Consider the following 22,816-nt stretch of genomic DNA (forward strand, 5'->3'; position numbering starts at 1 on the left):
AGTAGGGAAAAAAATGTATTGGGGAAACAACTATTTAAAAAAATAATAATAATAAATGCAGTCTTGGTGGCAGGTGATGGGCCCTCTCAGTTATCCGTGTGGGGTCGTCTATCAGGCCCCTGATGGAGGGATGGCCCCAAGGGACAGAGTGGGAAGGGCTGCCTGCCCAGTCCTGGGCTGTGAGCCAGCTGCCCCTTGGCGTGTGGCCACAGGCATGTGACCGCGTCCTGCCCGCAGGCAGCATTTCCTTTGAACGGAGCCTAGAAAGGGGATGAAAGTGGCAATAAAGTGGACTTGGGGATGGGGAAGGCGAGGTGGGGGTTCTGGCCGTTGGTGTGTGATGACCCGAGGACTTGGATTCCAGGAGGAAGAGGATGGACCCTCTGAGCCTCTGCTGCGATGCCCAGGAGCTAAGCCTGGGCGGAGGGCCGTCATGGACCCCGTCTCTCCCCCACTCCCCTTCAGGGATTCTGAATTCCCAGAGTCAAAAACAATGTGGTGCCTCAGACACTGGGTGCTGGACCGTGGGACGCGATTGATGTAGCCTGGAGGGCAACTCGAGGTGTGGTACCAGAAGCAAAGAGCTAACGAAGGACACGAAAGGGCTGAACGACGGATGAAAGGGGACGGTTTGCATGGTCTTAAAGCCCATCTGTCGCTCCTCTTCCCGGCCTCCTCCGGTCCAGCCTCCCGGACGAGAGCCCGAGGGACGTGAGTACAGAGGAGGGTGGGGCCGTCAGGCAGCAGAAGGACGGGCTGGACAGGAAGCCAAATGGGGACACCGGAGCTGGCCTCGGGCTCTGTGATGGCAGAGAGCATCCTCCGTAAGTGAAGTAAGAAGCAGGAAAGTGTTTACAAGCGTTCGCGCCTCTTAGCGGGAAAGACCTGAGCTTTACGTGGCCCAAGGCTTATGGAGACTGGGGCATCCTTTAAAAAAAAATGCTACAGACATGAAACTCAAAGGATGGGAATCTTGATTTAGAAGGAGAACGTCACAGTCAATGACAAGCTATCAGACGTCAACCAATGCAACAGACACCCCAAAAGGTACAAACAGCCTGAGGTTTTCTGCTTTATTCTTGTATCTTAAAAAACACGCTACAGAGAGTGGGTCTACTGGGTTGTGTCCATTTCTGCTGTACGGCACCGTGACCCAGTCATATATGTACTTACATTCCCTTTCTCACACGGTCTTCCATCCTGTTCTACCCCAGGAGACCTGATCAAGTTCCTGGTGCTGCCCAGCAGGACCCCATTGCTTATCCGTTCTCAGGGGAATCGTTGGCATCTTTATTCTGCAGCAGCTTCTCCTCCAACTTCCGGTCACGTGCCTTGGGGCTGCCTCTTCTTCTAAGAAGGTCGAGGCAGCAATGCTCACACATCGCCCCGTGGGGGCACAAATTGTTTTTCTTTACGTGGCTTTCATCTTCTGCCTCTTCTGTGTCTTGGCTGAGAACATTCTCTTCCTTCCTCTTCTGCTGTCCCCTTCATCGCCTCTATGTTTGGGTGTTGAGACGCTTCGTGGCTGTGACTTCAGGGCTCTGATTTACTTGGGGACATAACGAGAGGGTTTGGAATTTGGAAACGTTGCCCATCTTCGCTCTCGTAGTTTATGTTTGTACCTTCCACCGGGATCACTCCTTCCCATTATCGTCTCTTTTTATGACGGCCAATGTGAAGAAAATGCGAAATGGATAGGAAATTAAGGCATACATAGGAGCAATCCCAATGCACTTTAAAAGTCCTCCTAGGCTCCACTGAGCTGTTTAATTGAGTAATTAAATTTCTCATTGACTTATTTATGAGCGTGTGTACGATTTTGTCACTGGAACACTTTTCTTGAAGCTCTTTCGCCGTGGCAAGTGTGTATGTCATTTTGGGGGGACAGACAGGATGAGCCCGTGAGACGCACCGGATGCGCTGTGATGGAAGATGGGACTTAGGAATGCCAAAAACCACGTGGCCCCACACAGGCCCTGTAAACATTCTAATACCCTGCTTCACGGCCCTTACAACAAGGGCGTCAAAAGAATGCATGCAGCACTGACTGACGTTCATAGATGCTGCCTTGGAAAGCCTGGTCTTATCTTGAGAGAAGCTACGTTTTGACCAAGCCTCAATTTTTTTTTTTTCATATTTTAAAGTTTCATTGATTTACAATGTTGTGGTCATTTCTGCTGTGCAACAGTGATTCTGTTATACATGTACACACATCCATTCTTTCTCAGATTCTTTCCCCACGTGGGTCATCACAGAATATTGGGTAGAGTTCTCTGGGCTATACAGCAGGTGCCTGTTGGCCAGTCATTCCATGTACCTCAGTGTGCACATGCCAATCCCAAACCCCCGCTCCATCTCCCCCCACCCCCCGCCTCAATAAGAAACATATATTCTCAGAGTTCCTGTTGTGGCTCCATGGGTTAAAACCCAACTAGTATCCATGAGAATGTAGATTTGATCCCTGGCCTCGCTCAGTGGGTTAAGGATCCAGTGTGGCTGTGGCTGTGGTGTAGGCTAGCAGCTGCAGCTCTGATTCGACTCCTAGCCTGGGAACTTCCATATGCCACAGGAGCATCCCTAAAAAAGAAAGAAAAAGAAAAAAGAGAAAAACAAGAGAAAAATAAGTAAATAAATATATTGAAGCAATAGTAACAAAAATATTTCAAAAACTTGTTATGGTGACTCATGTGGTTGGGAGGCTAATCCCACCAAAAATCTCTTGAGTGAACATTAATGGAACAAAATACCTATAATATCAAATCCAAAGACAGATCAACAGATGGGTCATTCACTCAACAATGACTAACTGAGCTACCAGTATATCCAAGGTGTGGAATAAATGGAACTAAATCACTCCAGGAAATATGTTAAAATACATCCTACAGTAAAAGGGGAGGGGATATGTAGTCAATAAAGAGACTGGGAAAATTCACCTTTTGGAGGAAATTCTTATTTATCCAGTGCTGTGCTGGAGGCTGAGCTAACAGTACACAGCCTTTCCCTTCTCTGAATTCAGTGACAGCTTGAAATGGGCCATACGAGAGAATTTACACCATAGAAATTGGCAACCTTTTCTACTCAAGGCTTTTTCTCCCAAAGAGATAGTGGTTAAACCTCTAGCAACTCACCACTGCCTTCTGCCATAAACCAACATTAATGTCAGACAAAGTGAAAGTGAAATTCAAGTGTGAAAAGTGAAAACTTTAACAAGATAGAAAAACATACACGAGTATTTAACCAGGCTCTGTATGAAATCGATGGAAGGAAACCCAGAGTAGAGGACAAACAGACACTTAACACATGACTATAAATAATCTATAGACATAAGAAATATAAAACAGGAGTTTTATGGGGGCTGGGGTTTGACCCCTTGCCTAGAAATTTCCACATTCTGTGGGTGTGGCCAAAAATTTTTTAAAGAACAAATATAAAACAAAATTTTCAATGACAAACTGGCAAAAGATTTACATATAGTAACAGATAATTAATACTTTAATATATGCAGACTTTTTATATTAGTAAGTAATATACAACATCCCACCAGAAAAGTAAACAAAGGGACAAAAAGAGTAGATCAGAAAGAAATGGAAAAAATATGATAAATATTTAAAAATTCAATTTCAATAACAATCAAAGAAATGAAAATTGAACATTGATGACTTGTCATTTTTCTAATCCAAAGGAAGCTATTTAAAAACCAAGGTATTCAGCCCTGGTATGAGAGCAATTAAACAGATGCTCAGATACTGCTGATGGATAAAAATCTTCTGCTAAGCCATTTGGCAACATGTATCAGGAGCCTTTAAAGTGTTTTACCTCTCGATGCAGTTGTTAGGAATCTATACTAAAGGAAAAATTTAAGCTCTACAAAAGCTTCTGTGGAAAGATGTTGATCATAGTATTATTTATACTAGATTCATGCAACATGATTTAAATGTCAAATGATAGAAATCTACGTAAATAAAGTATGGCATTTACATGGTTGGAATGCTATCCTAGCATTAATAATTTTATATAAATTTTTAGCTTTTATTGTAAATCAAATTGGCAAGTAACAAGGACCTCCTGGACAGCACAGGGAAATCTTCTCAATATTCTGAAAGAACCTCTATGGGAAAAGAATCTGAAAAAGAATGTATACATGTCTATGTATAACAGAGTCACTTTACTGAACACCTCAAACTAACACAGTATTGTGTGTCAGCTATACTCCAATAAATTTTTTCAGAAGACACTGCTTTTAAATATTGGAGAAAAAAAGGAAAAGCAATTTTAAAAAATAAAGCTAGTATTGGAGGAGGAAATGGAATTTCATGATTTAATTTTTTCAAAGATACAAAAAGTATATGCCTCTTTATCCAAATTATTTAAATGTACTAAACATACACTAAAGGCACACAGAAGAAGAGGAATTGTTAAAATTATGTTAATAATGATAACCATCACTGGGTTGGAGATTTAGAGTGAGGTGTGTGTGTCCTCTATTGATATGCCAGTCACCAGAGTCATAGGCTGGGAGTTTTGTACTCTGGGCGGAAGAGCCAGGTGTGACCCTGACTTTAGCTCTGGACCAGTGTTGTCTAATAGAAGACAGATTTTTTTTTATGGCCATACCTGCAACATATAGAAGTTCCTGGCCCTGGGGTTGAATCCAAGCTGCAGCTGCAGCAACATCAGATCCTTTAACTCACTGCCCCAGACCAGGGATCAAACCTGTGCCTCCACTACAACCCAAGCCACTGCAGTTGGATTCCTAACCCACTTCACCAGGGTGGGAAATCCTTCAGGTTTTCAAGTAGACCCATAAATAAAAAGGAAAGGAAATTAATTGTCAATAGCTATTTTTGTAATAAATCTTTGAGCTCCTGTGGGCATCTTATTCTTACAGCCCAAGTCTAATCAGATGGAGTACAGTGCATGTACTGAGTAGCCACCTGGGGCCAGGGTGGCTGTCCTAGACAGCTGCCCCCAGAAACACATGACATCTGTAATCCTACCTCAGGGTCAATGTCTGGGACCCCAGAATAGGAACTCACTTTTTAAGAGGTCCCTGTGGTTTCACAGTCAACACTCAGGTGGCCAGGGGCAGCCCCATAACCTGTAGTTTAGAAGCTTGAGACGGAAGACATGTTTTCTTGAACGTTATTTCTTTGAATGTTTAAAAGTAGAAATGCCACTTCTAGAGAGTCTGCAGAAGGTGTGGAAGTGAAGGTGAGCTGGTGTATCTTGGGCACTCAGCCACCTGTTGGGCCCTCAAGGTGTTAACTTGGATGGCTTTTTAGAGATACTCTGTGTCAATCGCTTCAGTATTAGTTTTGAAAGATATTTACAAGCCAGCAGTTTCCTGAAGTCTATAACCATGAAAGCCAGACTTAAGTTCAAATGGATGTGATTTATCTTGTAATTAGGTTCATGAAAGTCATTCTTTTCTTAATTTAGCACAGATTATTTTCATCTTTTCTTGGAGATCATTGACATGAAGACTTCTGATGTTGTTGGTGAATTTAATTTGACCTTTGTATTTTAAGTTTTGAATATCGTGACTCCATAATTGGCCACACCCTCTTTGCTTTAATAAGAAACAATGGGCCCTGTTTTTTCACTCACTTTGAACAGCTGTGCAGGACGTCATGGTATTTTTTGTGTGTTGGTGCCACTACTGACTTCCCTTTCCCTTTGTCTTGTATTCTCTTAATCTCAGCACTGGTCTTTCATGATGTACCTTTCATTTCAGCGGCCCCAAATCCTTTTTGGAATGAGTCAGGATTTTCCTTAATTGATTGATTCTACTTTGGTATCATCCAAAAAAATTGAAGCTGTGAGTAGCTGTTAAGCATGCTGAGCTATAGTATAATTCACAAATTTCATTTCTGAGAAATGGCAAATTTCCCTGTGACTCATGCAGATGGAAAATGAGAGGTTAAGGATTTTGCAAATCATCCGTTAGGATGAAGGCAGGTGACCAATGGGTGGTACCCACATATCTGTTGTTTCCAAGGATTTTCCATTCCTGCTTAAAGTCCTTATAGCTAAAGGTTCATCGTACTGTGTTCTCCCTCGTAACTGCTCTACTGGTTTTGAGAGAACCTTGCCTTATTGGAGCAACTTCTCTCTTTGGTAGGTATACTTATCCTTGGAAATTCTCGCCTCTACCACCGGAAGACTTCATGGTATACATTTAAATGTTTTCGTTTTTATTAACTCAAACCACTTTGAACAAGCGAGAAAAGACTAATTGCATGAAAGTTGTAAAAATGCTTTTTTTGTTTTGGTTTGGCTTTGTCATTTTTAGGGCCGCTCCCATGGCATGTGGAGGTTCTCAGCCTAGGGGTCGAATCGGAACTGTAGCTTCCAGCCTACACCACAGCCACACCAGATCCGAGCTGTGTCTGCAACCTACACCACAGTTCATGGCAGCACTGGATGCTTAACCCACCGAGCGAGGCCAGGGATAGAACCCGCGTCCTGGAGTTCCCGTCGTGGCGCGGTGGTTAACAAATCCGACTAGGAACCATGAGGTTGCGGGTTCGGTCCCTGCCCTTGCTCAGTGGGTTAACGATCCGGCGTTGCCGTGAGCTGTGGTGTAGGTTGCAGACGCGGCTCGGATCCCACGTTGCTGTGGCTCTGGCGTAGGCCGGTGGCTACAGCTCCGATTCAACCCCTAGCCTGGGAACCTCCATATGCCGCAGGAGCGGCCCAAGAAATAGCAACAACAACAACAAAAAAGACAAAAAGACAAAAAAAAAAAAAAAAAAAAAAAAGAACCCGTGTCCTCATGGATCCTAGTCGGGTTCATTATCACCACACCACCACAGGAACTCATAAAAATGCTTTTTATTCAGTGATTCCTACACTGGAGCCTTTTTTTTTTTTTTTTTTTTTGCCACACTTGTGGCAGGTGGAAGTTCCTGAGGCAGGAATGGAACCTGCACCACGGCAATGACCCGGGCTGCTGCTGCAGTGACACTGCTGGATCTTTAACCCTCTGGGCCACTCGGGAACTCCCAAGGGGCCAATTATTAAACCACCCAGAGAGTAGAGTAGCTTGTCCCCTCATTATATGCAGTTCTACTGACATATTCACGGGGGGGGGAAGAAATGGAATAAAAAGCACAGCTTCTACTAACAAATACAACCCTAATAGGCCACACCTTCCGCCGAAGAGCTCGGGGTCTAACACGGAGCCTCCTCCACTTGACCCAGACGTGGCCCTACAGAGGCCAAGAGGGGAGTCTTCCCAGTTTCAAGTGGATGCTGGCACGTGCGACACGTCAGATGTAGCAAATTCCGGGATCAATACTGTACCTTTCCTTCCTCCACTCACGGGCCTCACTCTTCTCCGTTAGTGGGTTGACAGCCATCAACCAGCACGGAGGGCATCAGAGCCCAAGCCAGCCGGAGGGCTCGGGGACGACCAGAGCTTGGGGTGAGGGGGTTTGGGAGGTGTCGAGAAGGAGGGCCAAGGCAGCGAGTTAGCGCAGGAAGGGGTGCACATGGTTTTCCTTCTAGACTCTTCATGTCCACGTGTAGGCACACATGTGTGTCCATAGGCTCAGCAGGCTTCAGATCTGGGAGGGCTCCTCAAACCCAGTAATCGGCTCCTATAAGCTCTGGAGGAGACTTGGTTTCTCCATTCCTGGGAAGAGGACGTCACGCCCAGCCCCAGACCTGTTGAAAGATCACCTAAGGGGGACGTTGGTGCAACGCAGCCCCTGATGAGCCCCAGCCGCTCGGCTCTGTGTCTCCCCTCCACCCTTTGGAAGCCACAAGTAAGACTTACTCAACGTTAGGGCTCACACGGGGATTTTATTTTCTTGCATGCCACCTCCTTGAAAATAAACAGGTGGAGAGCATACAAGTCTTGAGGGGCCTAAGTAATGATGAAATGCCAGTGAAAACAGCACCATGCACTGCAGGCAGGATGCCTTGACCTCCTGAGATGGCACAGGCGGGCACCTGCTCTGGGAGGAGCCAAGGTCACACTCCAACCCCCAGGTACGAGGTGGGGGAGGGTCGTCCTGAGTGTCAAGGTCTCGAGATCCCGTGGGACGGTGAGGACAGAGGGAGGGAGGGGAGTCCAGGCAGGTGCCTGTTTACCCAGTGAGGATGCTGGGTACCACGCCCCGGTCCAGCCTGCCCTGCGTGAGGCAGGAGTATAAGGAAGTCAGGGTCCACCAGACAACCCCAAAGGAGGAGCGATGCAGGCTTGGGGCAGAGTCAAGGGCACCTCTGCCCTCAGCAAGCCGCACCCGGTACCCAAAGCTCCCACAACAGCAGATTCATCCTCCAAACACTCTTCGCCTCCCACCCCTGCTGCAGACACACACGGGCGTCTCCGCGCCACTCAGACCTACTGCGCTTCCAGGATGGAGGGCGCTCCGACAGGCGATGGAAGAGCCGCTGGGGCGGAATCCACCTGCTCTGTTTTTGCTCAGGGGTATAGATCCCTGTGTCAGTCACAGAGAATTATAGCCTGGGATAGTCCAGGGAAATTTAAATGTGTAGAATGTCTCCTTCGTTTCAAATAAGCGTCAGGAGCTGCATAGACACCTTGGGGATGAGGCCGCAGGATCAGGTTTAAGAAGACACCCTGCTTCCTCTGCCTGAGGACAAGCACATCTCTAGGACCGCCCCCCCGCCCCAAGTGCCACCTTCGCTTGGAGGCATCAACAGTTCTCGGAAATCTGCACTTGAGAGAGGAGGCCACTGCCCGGAGAATGGAGGTGGTTCGCTGGCAGAAGCTGCGTGATGGCTTCAAAGCTGGGCCTCTCAGTCCAAGACACAGGCCAGCTGCCGGCTTCGAGAAAACTGCTACCCACAGCCAGATGCTCCTTCTCAACCTGCATGAGGGAACAACACCATCAACAGAGGCCTGGAAAACGAAGCCCCAGTAGAGTCCCAACTCACCCTTGGGTCCCCAAAGCTGAGCGAGGCCTGGCTGGCTCTAAACTGCTATCGGTTCCCAAGCCAGAGGGTCCCTCCCCCAGGGACCAACCCCTCCTGGAGACTCTACCCCTTACTCTACCAGATGCAAATGAGATTGTGAACTTTTTAATTGAAAGGTAGTTGATGATGATAGTGTGATCATTTTATTTCTGCTGCACAGCAGAGAGATTCTGTGATTCACACACACGTTCTTTTTTATATTCTTTATAGTTCCCTGCGCGGCACAGCAGGGCCTTGTTGTTAAACCATGATTTGTCTGGAGGAGAAGAGGCAGTGTGCTGCAGGGGAACAGGTGCAGGTGTGGGGCGCGGAGGCTGCGTGCTCCCTGTCCAGGTGAGGGCCCGACCACGTGGTGAGCAGGACCACGGTGCCCTGATCTCAGAAAACAGGGCTTGAACTAGGTTCATCCAGCTCTAATGGGCCCCCGTTTTAGGGGGTGTTTGCTGTTGGTCACTTTTGTCTTACAGACACGAATAGTCCTACCTCAAGTCTGATGCCAGGAGAGGGGGCTGCTGAACTCACCAGGTGAGACAGGGATGCATGCAAGGGGGGGGTGCTTCCTCATGTCTTCTGCTTTTTAGCCACAATTCCTCCCCATGCCCCAATATATATGTATATGGAGAGAAAGGCAGAGAGAGTGCTAGAAGAATTAGGTAGATAGATAAATAAATGATTGACTGGTAGATGAATAGATAGATGATAGATGAATGGATGGATGGATACATAGAGAAATAGATATGATAGAGGGATAGATAGATGGATAAAGATATAGATAAATGGATGATAGATATGATCAATGGATAGATTAATGGATAGAGTGATAGAGAAAGAATACATGAATAGATAGGTGATGGATGGATGGATGGATAAGAGAGAGATGGATAGATAGATAGCAGATAGATGATGAAACACAATAGATGGTTAGATGATAAGTAGTTGGATGGATAGATGATAAAGCTGCTGTCTAGACAGACACATATATAAATACATACATATAACAGATATATAACAGACGGATGGATGGATGGATGGATGGATGGCTATAATGATGGGCAGATAAATGGATGGATGGATCGATAGGTGGGTGGATAGACGGGTGGGTGGACAGAGGTGGAGGGAGAGAAGGATAGGTGGCTGGATGGACACAGAGATAATAGATGGAAAGCGGCTTTCAAAAGTTGAGACCGGACAGGCACTTTTCCAGACCCTCATGGAAGGTGTCATGCTTCCTTTCATTTAACACCCGTCACAACTACAAACAGAATTTAGTTCATTTCCGGGCATTCGCTGGCCAAAATCAAATGTGGCGTCACCAGCCTCCGGTCCCTGGGAGAGGGGTCCTCCCGAGCTGGCAGAGCAGGTGCCAGCCGCTCTCAGGTGGGTCTTCCATTCGTTGGTGAGAGGCTGAGGAAGGGCAGGAGGCGGGTGCAGGGAAGCAGCGCTGTCCAGCTGTGGGCTCTGCTGCTGCAAGGCAAGGCAAGGCAAGGCAAGGCAAGGCAAGTGTGTTTTCAGCCAGGGGAGGAATCCCAGCAGGGCTGCCTGTCCGAGGACCAGCTCAGGGAGGCTGGGATGGGGGCGGAGGGCCCACCCTGGTCTCAGAGCCGAGGCTGCTTCTAGGGTCTTAATGATTCTATGACCTCTTCCGTGCACAGGGGCTTAACCACTAGTTCTCTGCCTCACAGCCAAGCCACCCATAGACATGAACCTGAAGGGGACTCCTAAGGCAGAAAAAAGGGGACCAGAAACATGAACTGGAGAAGCCTGGAGAGCCACAGAGCTGAGCAGAGAGCCGGGAAGAGTTCTGTTCGTCCAGAAAACAAAAACGAAGAAACTGGATATTTCTGCTGAAGCCTGGAATGCACGCGAACAAAAGCCGTCTTCCTGCTGTCATCAGCCTCGGCCCTCCGAGGAATGAGGGTCTAGGAAAGGACCCCCCCCCCCCCACAGGACGAAAGGTCAGGCAAAGCCTCCCTCCAGCAGTCTGGAACTTTCTGTCGGCAGAACAGCCAGTTCAAGAAGTAAAGGCACAGGAGTTCCCGTGGTGGTGCCATGGTGAACGAATCCGACTAGGAACCATGAGGTTGCGGGTTCGATCCCTGGCCTTGCTCAGTGGGTTAACGACCCGGCGTTGCCGTGAGCTGTGGTGTAGGTCAGAGACACGGCTTGGATCCTGCGTCATTCTGGCTGTGGTGTAGGCTGGCAGCTACCGCTCCAATTCGACCCCTAGCCTGGGAACCTCCATATGCTGCAGAAAGTGGCCCTAGAAAAGGCAAAAAAAAAAAAAGAAAAAAAAAAACAGTAAAGGCATAGTGACAAAATATATGAAAGGATAAATGAAGATAAATATGACCTGGCTGGTCCCCTCTTCATGGAAGGATAGTGAAGGAAAATATTCCAACTGCAGCAAGAGAATTTAGTTACAGAAGAGGCCCAGGCTCAGGTCCTGGGTGGGGGGGTCCAGCCCTCACCTGCCACCAGGTTAAGGAGGCCGGGGGGTCGGGGGGCACACCTGCTCTGACCCCAAGGACGAAACGCAACCATCCATCACAAATAAAAGCAGAATTTATTTTCATTTCCTGGCATTCGCTGTCTGAAATCAAGTGGGGAGTCACCAGCCTCCAGCCCTCTGGGGATGGGTCACCCCGAGCCAGCAGAGCTTTGTCCACTTGCCCTGACTTCTTTCAAATATTCACGCCTGACCCAACACCCTGAGCTCAAACTAAGAGCTATTTCTGTAGGTCACAGATATTTTATTTTGACGATTGTATTTATTTATTTATTTATTTTGTCTTTTTGCCTCTTCTAGGGCCGCTCCAGCAGCATATGGAGGTTCCCAGGCTAGGGGTCCAATCAGAGCTGTAGCCACCGGCCTACACCAGAGCCTCAACAACACGGGATCCGAGCCACATCTGCGACCTACACCACAGCTCACGGCAACACCGGATCCTTAACCCACTGAGCAAGGCCAGGGATTGAACCCACAACCTCACAATTCCTAGTCAGATTCGTTAACCACTGAGCCTCGACGGGAACTCCTATCTTGGTGATTTTAGACAAATAGATTCAAGTTTTCAATTACTCCCTGAATTTTCAGGCCAAAATTTCAGAAACACCCCGTCAGACAAAATTATCTTAGACATTTTTAAAATGCTCCACAAATTCTGGTTTTGATTCATTCCCAGGTATGTGTAGTTAATACGGCTCCCTGATGTCTTCTTATTGTCTTTGGGGACAAGCCTACTCTGAAAATCACTGGCTCAGATTGAATCATGTCAGTTCACCTTGCTTCCTTTCTGCAAACTCCTTGAGAGACTACCCGTGCTGTTCTCACACGTTGTCAACGGCATGTGTTCCATAGTTTCAACTCCATGGATAAAAGAACATTCATATTCATGGCCTAAAACCATCCTTATTTTTGTCTTTTTAGAGCAGCACCTGCGGCCTATGGAGGTTCCCAGGCTAGGGGTCCACATGGAGCTGCAGCTGCCAGTCTACACCACAGCCACAGCAATGCCAGATCCGAGCCGCATCTGCGACCTACACCACAGCTCATAGCAATGCCAGATCCTTAACCCACTGAGCGAGGTCAGGGATCGAACCCCCCTCCTCAGGGATACTAGTCAGGTTCTTAACCCACTGAGCCACAATGGAAATTCTTAGAACCATTGTAAAGAAAGAAAATCCGGTGCAGCCTAACTGGTTTATAACCTCAAGGCCAGCATAACAAGGACAATATTTTTGGTGGAAATACCATCTGACTTTAAACTGACCGCAGCCCCCTGACAAATATCAAAAGGACGGAGGTTCATCTGGACAGTGGGGTTCAGACCTACAAGTGAGACTCTCTGGGACCGGCTGGCTCTTCTGTTTAAGGTTCCATGTCACACTCGCTGAAGTTTCAAAAGACACAGATACTGCTCAAAACAGCCAGAGGAAAAAAAAATCATTTCTCTTGCTCTCTCTGTCAACACATTCAAAACTCAAAAAACAACAAAACAAAACAAACAAACAAACAAAACACCCTAACTATAGCAATACACGGAGAAGCTTTTTCTCTTTCTTCCTTTCTTTCGGCTGCCTCCCCACGGCGTATGGAGTTATAGCAGACCAGGGATCAGACCCGAGCCGCAGTCGCAACCTAAGCCACAGCTGTGGCAAGGCCCCAGGTCCTTCTTCCCACTGTGCCAGGCCGTGGATCAGACCTGTATCCCAGCGCCCTCAAGCTGCTGCCAGTCCCATTGTGCCATAGCAGGAACTCTGAACTTGTTCTTTTTCAATTAGGAATTTAACTACATGATTCAATCCCGTGTGTGTCCACAGTTATAGAGTGAATGGTTTGGGGTTCTGAAAATCTAGGGTTGTTAAGCCCAGCAGCCTCCTGACTGGTTTCAAGCATCTACTGTACACAGTTGACCGTAGGTCTCAGGTTTCCTGGTAAAACGTGCAGCTCAAGAAGAAACACCGGAGTCTTTCTCTCTGGGTCTCTAAGGGGTGGAATAACTTCCGTTTTCACAGAGCCGAGAGCACAGTGTCCCACAGGGTCAGGCTGCAGGGGAACATGTCACAATACACTCTAGTTAGTCCCTTTTTGTCATGGAAATTGTACAAGCCTATGCAGTTCATTATTCTGCTAACCGCCCACGTTAGCGCAGGTGAGCAGGTAGCAGGACTTGAACCCAGTCATCTGATGCCAGCTTCCTCATCCCTCCATCACCTGCATCTGCCTGGCGGAGCTCTGCCGTGGCCTCTGATTGACTCTCCTCCTGCAAGTTTCCAGCTACGAAGGCGCCTGGGATGGAGCCTGGCTGTGCCAGGCGCAGGTAGGCAGGTGGCAGAGCCGCTGTAAGACCGACAGGGCTCAAATCCCCGGGCGCACAGCCTGTGCCGCCTACCCCGGCGCCTCGGGTCTCTCGTCCACAGAATGGAGGTTCCAGTGGGATCTGTGCTACACGGTTGGCGTGAGGACTAAATCCGATAGACACTGTCATGCACTCAGACCGATGCCTGTGTATTATTGTGGGTTTTTTAATCCTCAAAACGTTTTTATTCTTAAGGAGGAGGAGATAAATTAGGAATTTGAGATGAACAGATACACACCCCTCTATGCAAAATAAATAAACAATAAGGACCTATTGTATAGCACAGGGAACGAGAGTCAAATCAATGTTGTCAATATCTTGTAATAACCTATAAATGAAAAGAAAAAGTACACATGATATATATGCGTATATGTATAACTGAATCCCTTTGCTGTACAACTGAAACATTGTAAATCAGCTCTACTTCACTAAAACATATATTTTAGAAGTTTTTATCCTTGTAGGGAAGATAAAATTGAACGCATCAGACAATGAGGAAAGGGATGGAGCTGTGACGCGCAGCACAGAGGCTCCGCGGGTCCGGGGCGCGGAGGGGCTGGCTGGGGCCAGAGGGAGCTGGGTGGGGGTGTCCCTCTTGACAAAATGAGAAGAGGGGGAGCCCCAGGAGCAAAGATCCTGGGGGGGCAGAGGCACGCTGGAGCGTCCACAGGGGTCTCCAGGGCCAGGAGCTCCCACAGGAAGAAGCCCCGGCAGGAAGCAGGTGGAGCAGGTCCTTCCTAGGGCCCCCCATTTTCAGACACACGACAGATTATGAGATTCCAAAATGAGGACAAAACGGTCCATAGAGTGTCACCCCGACAGTTGAGGGGGGCCCTTCTTCCACAAAAGGAAGAGGCAGAGGCAGGAGTCCTGCCAACATCCCAGAGTGGTGGTCGCCGTGGACCCGGCTCCTGGGAGGCTGAACGAGAGAAAAGTTGGTGTTTCAGTAGAAGGCAGACTTTGAGGGGACCCAGGCTTTGTGTTTGTCGCCTTTGAGGGCAGAACAGGCAGTTAGACTGAGGTACGACTTCAACGGCACAGGAATGGCCCCTCTACCTCCTCTGCCGGCCATCAGGGCTGAAATCAGCCCCCTGGCTGTCACACAGAAAAGTCCAGGTGATGTGGCCAAGGTGCCACTGGGATGCATTCTTGCCATGGCACTCTGGCACCAAGAAGACCCGAATGCCAGGGGACACGGCGCTCCTCCTGGGACATGGGGGCCCCCTCAGAGAAGCCTAGAGCGCTCCCCCAAGGCCAGCTGTGGTGTTTCAGGTGGGCAAGTGTTGGGAGGAGAGCTGGGCCTTAGGAAACAGCAAAAGACCACAAAATGAAGTGATGCTGGGAAAAAAAAAAAAAAGGTGCAGTCCTTAAGAACCAGCCGCTGGTCATGCAGGAGGCAGCTGGAAGGTTTACGTCTTTGCGTTTTAAGTAAACCCCCCTCCCTGTCCCCGGGGACTCTGGGTTTTCCACAAAGCTTCCTTCCACGAGGTCAGAGGGAGCCAAGGTGCAGGGCAGACCCACCCTGTTCTCTGCAGGCAGAAACTGGCCCCAGACTCCAGGGTGCGGCTCAGATCCTCCAAGCAGGGCTGACCAAGCTGGAACCGTCTCTGGCCCCCACGTTCAGGGCTCTCTCCCTGGCCCACAGCCATGGGGAAGGTCTCAGGAAGGAAAGAAGAGTTCAGCTGAAACAGACAAATCTTACTTTCTTTACCTGGTTTCTCCACGATAAAGATGCATTGCTTGTTTTTTATTTAATGAGAGCACCGCCTTGGAACACAGGCGCGTGTGACCTTCGTGGACCAATTAGATCCGTTTGGATAAATGAATTGCAACGTGATCACAGGTGAAGTAGTTACCTCTGCTTTATTTTCCAAGCCTCTAGAAGGAGACAGAATTTGTGAGGCTGAAATGATGGCATCGGCACAGAGAGGCGAGGCGGCCTGCCGGGTGGTGTGTGGGGTGGACGCCAGGAGCAGCCCCGTGAGCTTGTAGTGATCCTGCCGCAGGGGCAGGTTCAGGGTGAAGACGGCTTCCCGCGGACCTCGGTTCAAAGGACGGCTCGAGCCGGACACGGTGAGGGGCACCTGTGAGCTCAACTTTCTGTGCAGCTGTGCCTGCGCCTGGGCGCTGGTAAGTCCAGCAGCCCCCTGCCCCCCGCCCCCATCTGGGCTGCCACTTTCCGGCATTCCCTGCTCATCAGACACCCACAAGTTAGACCAGGGAGGCTAAGCGACTTCATTTAAAAAGTAGAACAGGTCCGAGTTGGCTCAAAAGACGGAGCCGTGTTAGGCCAGGGCCTTCGGTGCAGCTGGTCAGCAGCTGACATGGCCCATTTCACTTCTTTCTGCAGCCAACCCCCTTTTCTATGCAGGACCTAGAGCCTCTTTGCCCTGGGCTCCGTCTCCACTGCTCTTCCTTCCCAGTGAGTAATTCGGATCGGAACTCCAACCCCTGGGCCTTCCGGAAGGACCTTCTGCATCCTTCACTGTGTCCTCCTGGGGGCCACCTTCAAGGAAATGCACCTGCTACACGAGCCCCACCCATATGTGAATAACTGGCATTCTCCTCAATTTGCACCTCTCAGGATGAGGTGAGAGATTCATGGCTTTATAATAACTCAATTATGGACCATTTAACAGAAGAGCTATTTTAATAGGGAAGCTCCCCACTGTTTCCAACCCCACCACCAGGGCACCTGGACCTGAAATTGGCTGAGCAATCAAGACTCTTCCAGGAGTTCCCACTGTGGCACAACAGGATTTGCAGCCTCTCTGGAGCACGGGGACGCAGGTTCGATCCTCCCCCCCAACCCCACAACAGTGAGTTAAGGACCTGGCGTGGCCACAGTGGGTCACAACTGCGCTTGGGTCTGATCCGTGGCCTGAGAACTCCGCGCTGAGGAATGTCCAAACACGAAAACATAAAACGTCTTCCAGACCTGTGCTGCCCAGTACAGGAGCTGCCAATCCCCTGTGACTGTTTAAACCCCTATTTAAATGAGTTTACAGCGAATAAAACTTAGAATTTTAGTTGTTCGGTCATATCAGCCACATTTTCATAGTCACGGGGCTGCTGGTTACCATATTAGACAAATATGGAACGTTTCTGTCATCGCAGAAAATTCCACTGGACTGATAGTTAATATTGACCGAAAGGACCCATAAATTGGCATCTGCTTAGAATGTAGGTGAAATGGGAGTTCCCGTCGTGGCGCAGTGGTTAACAAATCCGACTGGGAACCACGAGGTTGCGGGTTCGATCCCTGGCCTCACTCAGTGGGCTAAAGATCCGGCGTTGCCATGAGCTGTGGCATGGGTTGCAGACGCAGTTCAGATCCCGCGTTGCTGTGGTTGTGGTGTAGGCCGGTGGCTACAGCTCCGATTCGACCCCTAGCCTGGGAAACTCCACAGGCCGCTGGAGTGGCCCAAGAAAAGGCAAAAAGACCCCCCCCCCCCAAAAAAAAGAAGAATGTAGGTGAAATAGGGTGACCAGGACTCATGAGTCAGGGCCCCGGATCATTTATTTCCACCAGAAGTTGCTGTCACAATGCCGCAGCACCATGTCCTTGTGGAAATGACTCAGTCACCTTCACGCTCCCCCAGACACCAGCAGCACCCCCAGGGGGCCCAGACCGTCCACCGGAATGGCAACCAAATGCCACGCACTTAAGGAGATATGTCAGCTAATCTGGAGTTGCTCTGTCAGTCCGACGTTGTTTTGTCTGCAGGGAGGCATGGGTGGGGTCCCCAGGTCCTGAAAGGTGAGCTGCTGACAAAAGCCCAGAGACAGCTCCACCTCCCACCTCATCCCGCTCGGACCCCGGCTTTGGTTCATTACCCGTGAAACGTTTGGCTAACAGGTGGATTGCAGCAGGACCCGGGGGGCTCGGGCCTCCCCGCTGCGTTGACAGGAGAGAGGCTCCAGGCTGAAGCCTCGCCCACGTCTTCCAACAGTGATGGGACCACATTTTTGTGACTCCAGGGGCAGAGCAACCAAACCCCTAAGCGATTTTTAGTTCTGAGTATTTAAGCATCGCGGCCTTAGGTGTCTCCCCTTTACCCTGGGAAGGGGCTCAGGAGACTATATCTGCCTCCACCCACAAGGTCAGGGACCATGACACCCACAAGCAAACCCAGGCTCAGAACCCCTCAAAGAGTCACCCAAGGTCACCTAGCCTACATCTTTGGAGGAGGTGAGCTCTGGCTCCCCGTACCTTGAAGAGGAGGCGTTTCCAAGGACAGTGCAGGATTTCAGGTCCCAACGGGGAGGGAAGGACCATGCGTGCTGAGTCCACACGCCTCCAGCCTCTTTCCCAAGTTCACGTTGAAATAAAGCTACATGGGCGCCATTATACCCCAGACATGGCTGAAAATAGGAAAATAAGCAAGCAGCCCACCAAGAGAACAGAGGAAACCACAGCATGTGGACACTGGGGAGCAAATGCACGTCACCCAAAGGGCGGTCTCTGCAAGATCTAAGTCCAGAAGGAGTGACAGTGCAAGAGGAGGGAGAGCAGGGGCCTCCTGAGGCTCCGACGGGTCCCCGCACTCGGCGCCCGTCGTAACCTGGCAGGGAGAAGCTTCATGCTTCTCAGGTGCCGTCAAGGACCAGGCCGTCCGGAAGAGGATGATACGGGGGGACGTCGGAGCAGAGCTGGGCACCCCCGGGGCCCCAGGGGGAAGGAGAGGGGCGTGGCCCTGCCTGGGAAGCACACGCTGCTCTGTTGCCACTGGAAGGTGGAGGCCCCGGGAGGCTACTGGGCAGTGGACCACACATTATAAAGGAGGCCCCCGCAGCAAACCCCAGAGCCAAGGGGAGCAGGACAGACCCACGGAAACTTACCAGGAGGCGAGCGAACTCGGAGGATGACAAAGGACTGGAGCAAATGCTCGTTTGTGTTCCCAGGGGGAAGAGAGGAGACAGAGTGGCCCTGAAATAACAGGCTCTCTGAATGAATAAGAAACAGACATTATTTTCCCAGGATGGAACAGCCTGTGGATGGCCCGCATGCGCCAGCATGGTGGGAGAGCACTGATGCTGCGGGAGAGAAAGCTGAACCACCACCCAGAACATCGGGCGGGGAGGAAAAGAACAAGATGGAAAATACAAGAGAGAACTGGGAGCCCAGAGAGGGACCGAGAAGCCTAATGGTCATCCAGGTGGAGAAACAGGGTCACCAGGGCTCCAGGGCCCGAGGAAAGGCCGCAACATCAGCATCAATGGGGCTGCAGGGCAATTCCTCAGTCCATGTATCTTTCTCCTTTCAGTAGAGAAGCTCCAGCATGAAGATGCTGTTCCAGGATGAGGATGCTATTCGGGGATGAAGACGCTGTTCCAGGATGAAGATGCTGTTCCAGGATGAAGACGCTGTTCCAGGATGAAGACGCTGTTCCAGGATGAGGATGCTATTCGGGGATGAAGATGCTGTTCCAGGATGAAGACACTGTTCCAGGATGAAGTCACTGTTCCAGGATGAAATCACTGTTCCAGGATGAAGACGCTGTTCCAGGATGAGGATGCTATTTGGGGATGAAGATGCTGTTCCAGGATGAGGATGCTGTTCCAGGTTGAAGATGCTGTTCGCATAGGCTCCAGCAAGACGGAGGGAGGACAGGACAGCATCTGAGTTCCCACCCCAAGGACAGTAAGACGTCATCTGACTTCCTGTGATGAAAATGAGACGGCATCGGCCTTCTGAGCGCGACCCTGAGGGAAGGCCAAGTTCAGTAGCTTCAGTGCCCACGTGGCCTCCGAACACGAAATTCTCTCCATGGCCAAACTTCTAAGCAGATGTGAGGAAAAATACAGGCGTTTTCAAAATTCGAGAAATTCAGTCAGGAGAAAATGGGGAGGGAGAATTACTTTAAAAATGAGAGAAGAGATTACACAAGAGAAAAACCGAGGAAGCCGGAGCTGGCTGGCATGGAGCAGACGCCTCGGTGGGAAATGGTTAAAGATTCATTAGCTCTGGATGCTTCGAAATGTGTCTAAAATTAGTGCTTGGAAATGTGTCTAAAATTAGTAACATTTACCTCGTCTTCATCCTGCGAGGCTGTGTATTGGTGTCCGGGTATTAGGGACGTCAGCTCTGCGCTGTCACAGAAAGCAGTGTGTACGTGATGAGACTGGAGCAAGGGTCCTGCAAGCACCAGCCAAGGCGTAAAGCTGAGAGGAGAGCGGGGAGAGGGACCCGTCCTTGTCTCCTGTCTCTCGGGCAGGGTGGCGGCTGTCCCTGTCCCAAGGGCATAAAGCTGGGGACGGTGTTTAAGTTACTAAATCAGAAACAAGTTAAACAGGCAAAAGTAAGAACATGATTGACATACGTGGAGGTAGGAGTAGTGAAATCATTCCAGCGAACCCCGCCTTCACTCCTGCACCCGCCCCCCACCCTGCTCACTCCTGCACCCACCCCCACCCTGCTCACTCCTGCACCCATCCCCCTACCCTGCTCACTCCTGCACCTACCCTGACCCTGCTCACTCCTGCACCCACCCCCCACCCTGCTCACTCCTGCACCCACCCCCACCCTGCTCACTCCTGCACCCATCCCCCTACCCTGCTCACTCCTGCACCCACCCTGACCCTGCTCACTCCTGCACCCACCCCCACCCACCCTGCTCACTCTTGCACCCACACCCCCACCCTGCTCACTCCTGCACCCACCCCCACCCACCCTCTCACTCCTGCACCCATCCCCCACCCTTCTCACTCCTGCACCCACCCTGACCCTGCTCACTCCTGCACCCACACCCCCACCCTGCTCACTCCTGCACCCACCCCCGCATTTTTTCTTTCCAGAGCCATTAGCGGCATCCAATACACCAAATAATTCGCTCATCTTTCACATGCATTTATTTATTGTCTGTTCCGCCACACCCCCCCCCCCCCCCATAGAATGTCACATCCTAAAGAGCCAGAATCTTTGCTGGATGGACCCATGTTCTGCAGACACTGGCTGGCAGGTAGCAAGTATCCAAAAACACCTTTGGCGAGTGAGCGAGCTGTTGCTGTGGCCGGTGGGGCAGAAGGGGGTGGATTTTCACGTCTCAGTGAGGACAAGGACCATGTCCCACCCCCCTCCATGGGACAGGGGGTGAGAAGGGCCGCATAGGCGGAAAGTAAGCACAGCCCCCGGAATGACAGCAGCCCTGCAGGCATGGGGGGTGCTGCCCCAGGTGACCCACTGAGAAGGAAGCATACAGCGCCCTTCCCTGGGGTGCAGGAGCGGGGGAGGGGGGGTGGACTTCACATCTCTTAACTCGGGTTATTTTTACCACCAGCAGGGATTACACTTAGAGTAACTTGTTTTTAAAAGTCTATTCTTGGGAAGAGGGCTGGAAGCCTCCGATCTGAGTGCAAACCCCCCTCTTTCCTCCCTCACATGTTGGGGGTGTGAGGAAGTGGGGCACAGGTCCTGTCACCCCGTCCTCCTGGATGAAGTTGGGCAAAGAACTGAAATCCTTGGGACATCGACAGGGCGGCTTCCAGTGCAGGCAGACACAAGAGCCAGACTCTGGTGGGGTCGGTTCAAGACTGGAGCCCCAACAACAGCAGGGGGGGAGGGGGGCTCGGGACCCTCCGTGAGTTTGCATAGCGCTGGGCCAAGGAGATGCGCAGACAGTATCTGCCTAACCCAGGACCCGGAGCCTGGATCTCCCCGGGCTTTCTCCTACCAGGGGGTCCCACGCAGTCACCCACAGCAACTGCAAATCTTTAAATTCCTGTTTCACGTCTTCCGTTCAGAAAGAAATCGCCTTTGCTAATCTTCCTCAGAAACATGTATTTACAATCCTGGGCTCCTATTAAACCGTGTACACAAAGTCATTATAGAAAGAATGGTGCATTATTTGCATATCTCGTATTTAAAGGGTTACTTATGTAATTATTGAATGTAACTTAGAATAAGCTGTTTGATTCTCTTTCATCACGAGCCAAACATCAGGCTTTGAAAGGAATGCCTTTAAACTTCAATAACATAAAGGCACATGGTAAGGTGAAGTTACAACTCTAGCTTAAGTGAGTCAGACATGAAAGTATTTATGACTGATATTCTATGAGCGAGTTACCTTTAGATGCTTTTTTTAACGCAGGCAAGTATCTACGGCTCTGGGTAGACCCAAGGATATTATCTCAATTAGAAATTCTTACGCTCCACGCTTTTAGGCAGCGTCCAGTCCTCCCAGCGTTTGTTGTTTTAAGCTTCCAGCATAACACACCTCACCGTGCTGCCAGCATCTGAAGCCAGTAAAAGCAATTCCTTTATCTGTGCCCGCAGACATGTGCCTTCCGAAACTCACCCAGAACGGGGAAGGGGAGGGACGAGAAAAAAGGAGCATGAGGGAGGCTGCAGAAAAACTGGACCCAGCAGGTGCTGGTGCGAGGCACCGCCCGGAAGAGAGGAGGGGTCAAGGGTTGTTGTTTTCCGGATCAAAAAGCAGATCGGGTCTCAGCCTTTTCACACCGGAGGCCAGGCGATCTGCATTGGTTCTGCCTGTTCCATGACAGTGTGACGCCCCTGGAGGACTCAGCGCTGCTGGAAAGGGACCTGGGCCATTTAGCAAAAGGGTATTTCCGGGGCTGCTTACCGAGTGCACGTGGCTCAACGTGACAGACCAGGACCAGAAACACCTCCGCTGTCCATCTCAGGACACGGAGAGGCTGGAATTGGGGCCTGGGCAATAGCTGAAATTCACACACACACACACACACACAGAGCTCTATTTAAAAGGTCTCAACAAGAACTTAAATCTAAGTGCGAAAAGAGAAGAGCAGGTTGAAAGGGATTCAACCTCAGCTTTGATGTAAACACCCCAGCCTTTTGGAGGGCAGCCATATCTTTGATCCCACACAAACTGTTGCGAATCAAATGTCTTGAATCCTGATCAGTTGAAGTCTAACAAATTTTACAGTTATTTCCAGTTCAAGTCAGATTGCGGGTGATTAATAATGGGATAAAATGACAAGGAGCAGCCTTAAGGATTCCTCAAGCTAACAAAGACATTTAAATAAAT

The 22,816-nt window shown here is 49.9% G+C and overlaps 1 protein-coding gene and 1 long non-coding RNA gene across 2 annotated transcripts in view; one reads left to right on the plus strand and one right to left on the minus strand.

Annotated features, from left to right (window-relative positions):
• The window catches only part of LOC102166684 (uncharacterized), a 411,372-nt gene extending 400,130 nt beyond the window's left edge, over window positions 1–11,242 (plus strand). The window contains exons 7-8 of the long non-coding RNA XR_014833426.1: window positions 9,414–9,471; window positions 10,629–11,242. This is a non-coding gene — a long non-coding RNA (uncharacterized LOC102166684). The remainder of the gene's footprint in view (window positions 1–9,413; window positions 9,472–10,628) is intronic.
• Window positions 11,243–13,215: 1,973 nt separating this feature from the next.
• Window positions 13,216–22,502, minus strand: LOC146394857 (uncharacterized). The gene is made up of 5 exons (XM_085005057.1): window positions 22,391–22,502; window positions 19,838–19,898; window positions 15,662–19,587; window positions 15,327–15,487; window positions 13,216–13,492 (listed from the first exon to the last, which is right to left on the minus strand). The coding sequence occupies exons 3-5, from the start codon at window positions 15,989–15,991 to the stop codon at window positions 13,456–13,458; spliced, it is 528 nt and encodes a 175-aa protein (XP_084861183.1). The 5' UTR covers window positions 15,992–19,587; window positions 19,838–19,898; window positions 22,391–22,502; the 3' UTR covers window positions 13,216–13,455.
• Between the last annotated feature and the right edge of the window lie 314 nt (window positions 22,503–22,816).

This window comes from Sus scrofa, chromosome 18, assembly GCF_054392235.1.
Source record: "Sus scrofa isolate SSC_HxYL_T2T_F1_AM1 chromosome 18, Sscrofa_HxYL_maternal_Yorkshire_Landrace_v2.0, whole genome shotgun sequence".
Taxonomy (NCBI): Eukaryota; Metazoa; Chordata; class Mammalia; order Artiodactyla; family Suidae; genus Sus; species Sus scrofa.

Bases quoted from the DNA above. Each gene is read 5' to 3' on its own strand.
- LOC146394857 (XM_085005057.1), bottom strand. From the start codon at position 15,991: ATGCCGGAAAGTGGCAGCCCAGATGGGGGCGGGGGGCAGGGGGCTGCT. The intron at 15,488-15,661 runs GTAACTACTTCA...TGTCTGTTTCAG, and splicing joins GCTTGGAAAATAAAGCAGAG to CTGAACTCTTCTTTCCTTCC. The intron at 13,493-15,326 runs GTGGGTCTGCCC...GTTCCCCTGCAG, and splicing joins TTCTGCCTGCAGAGAACAGG to CCTGACCCTGTGGGACACTG.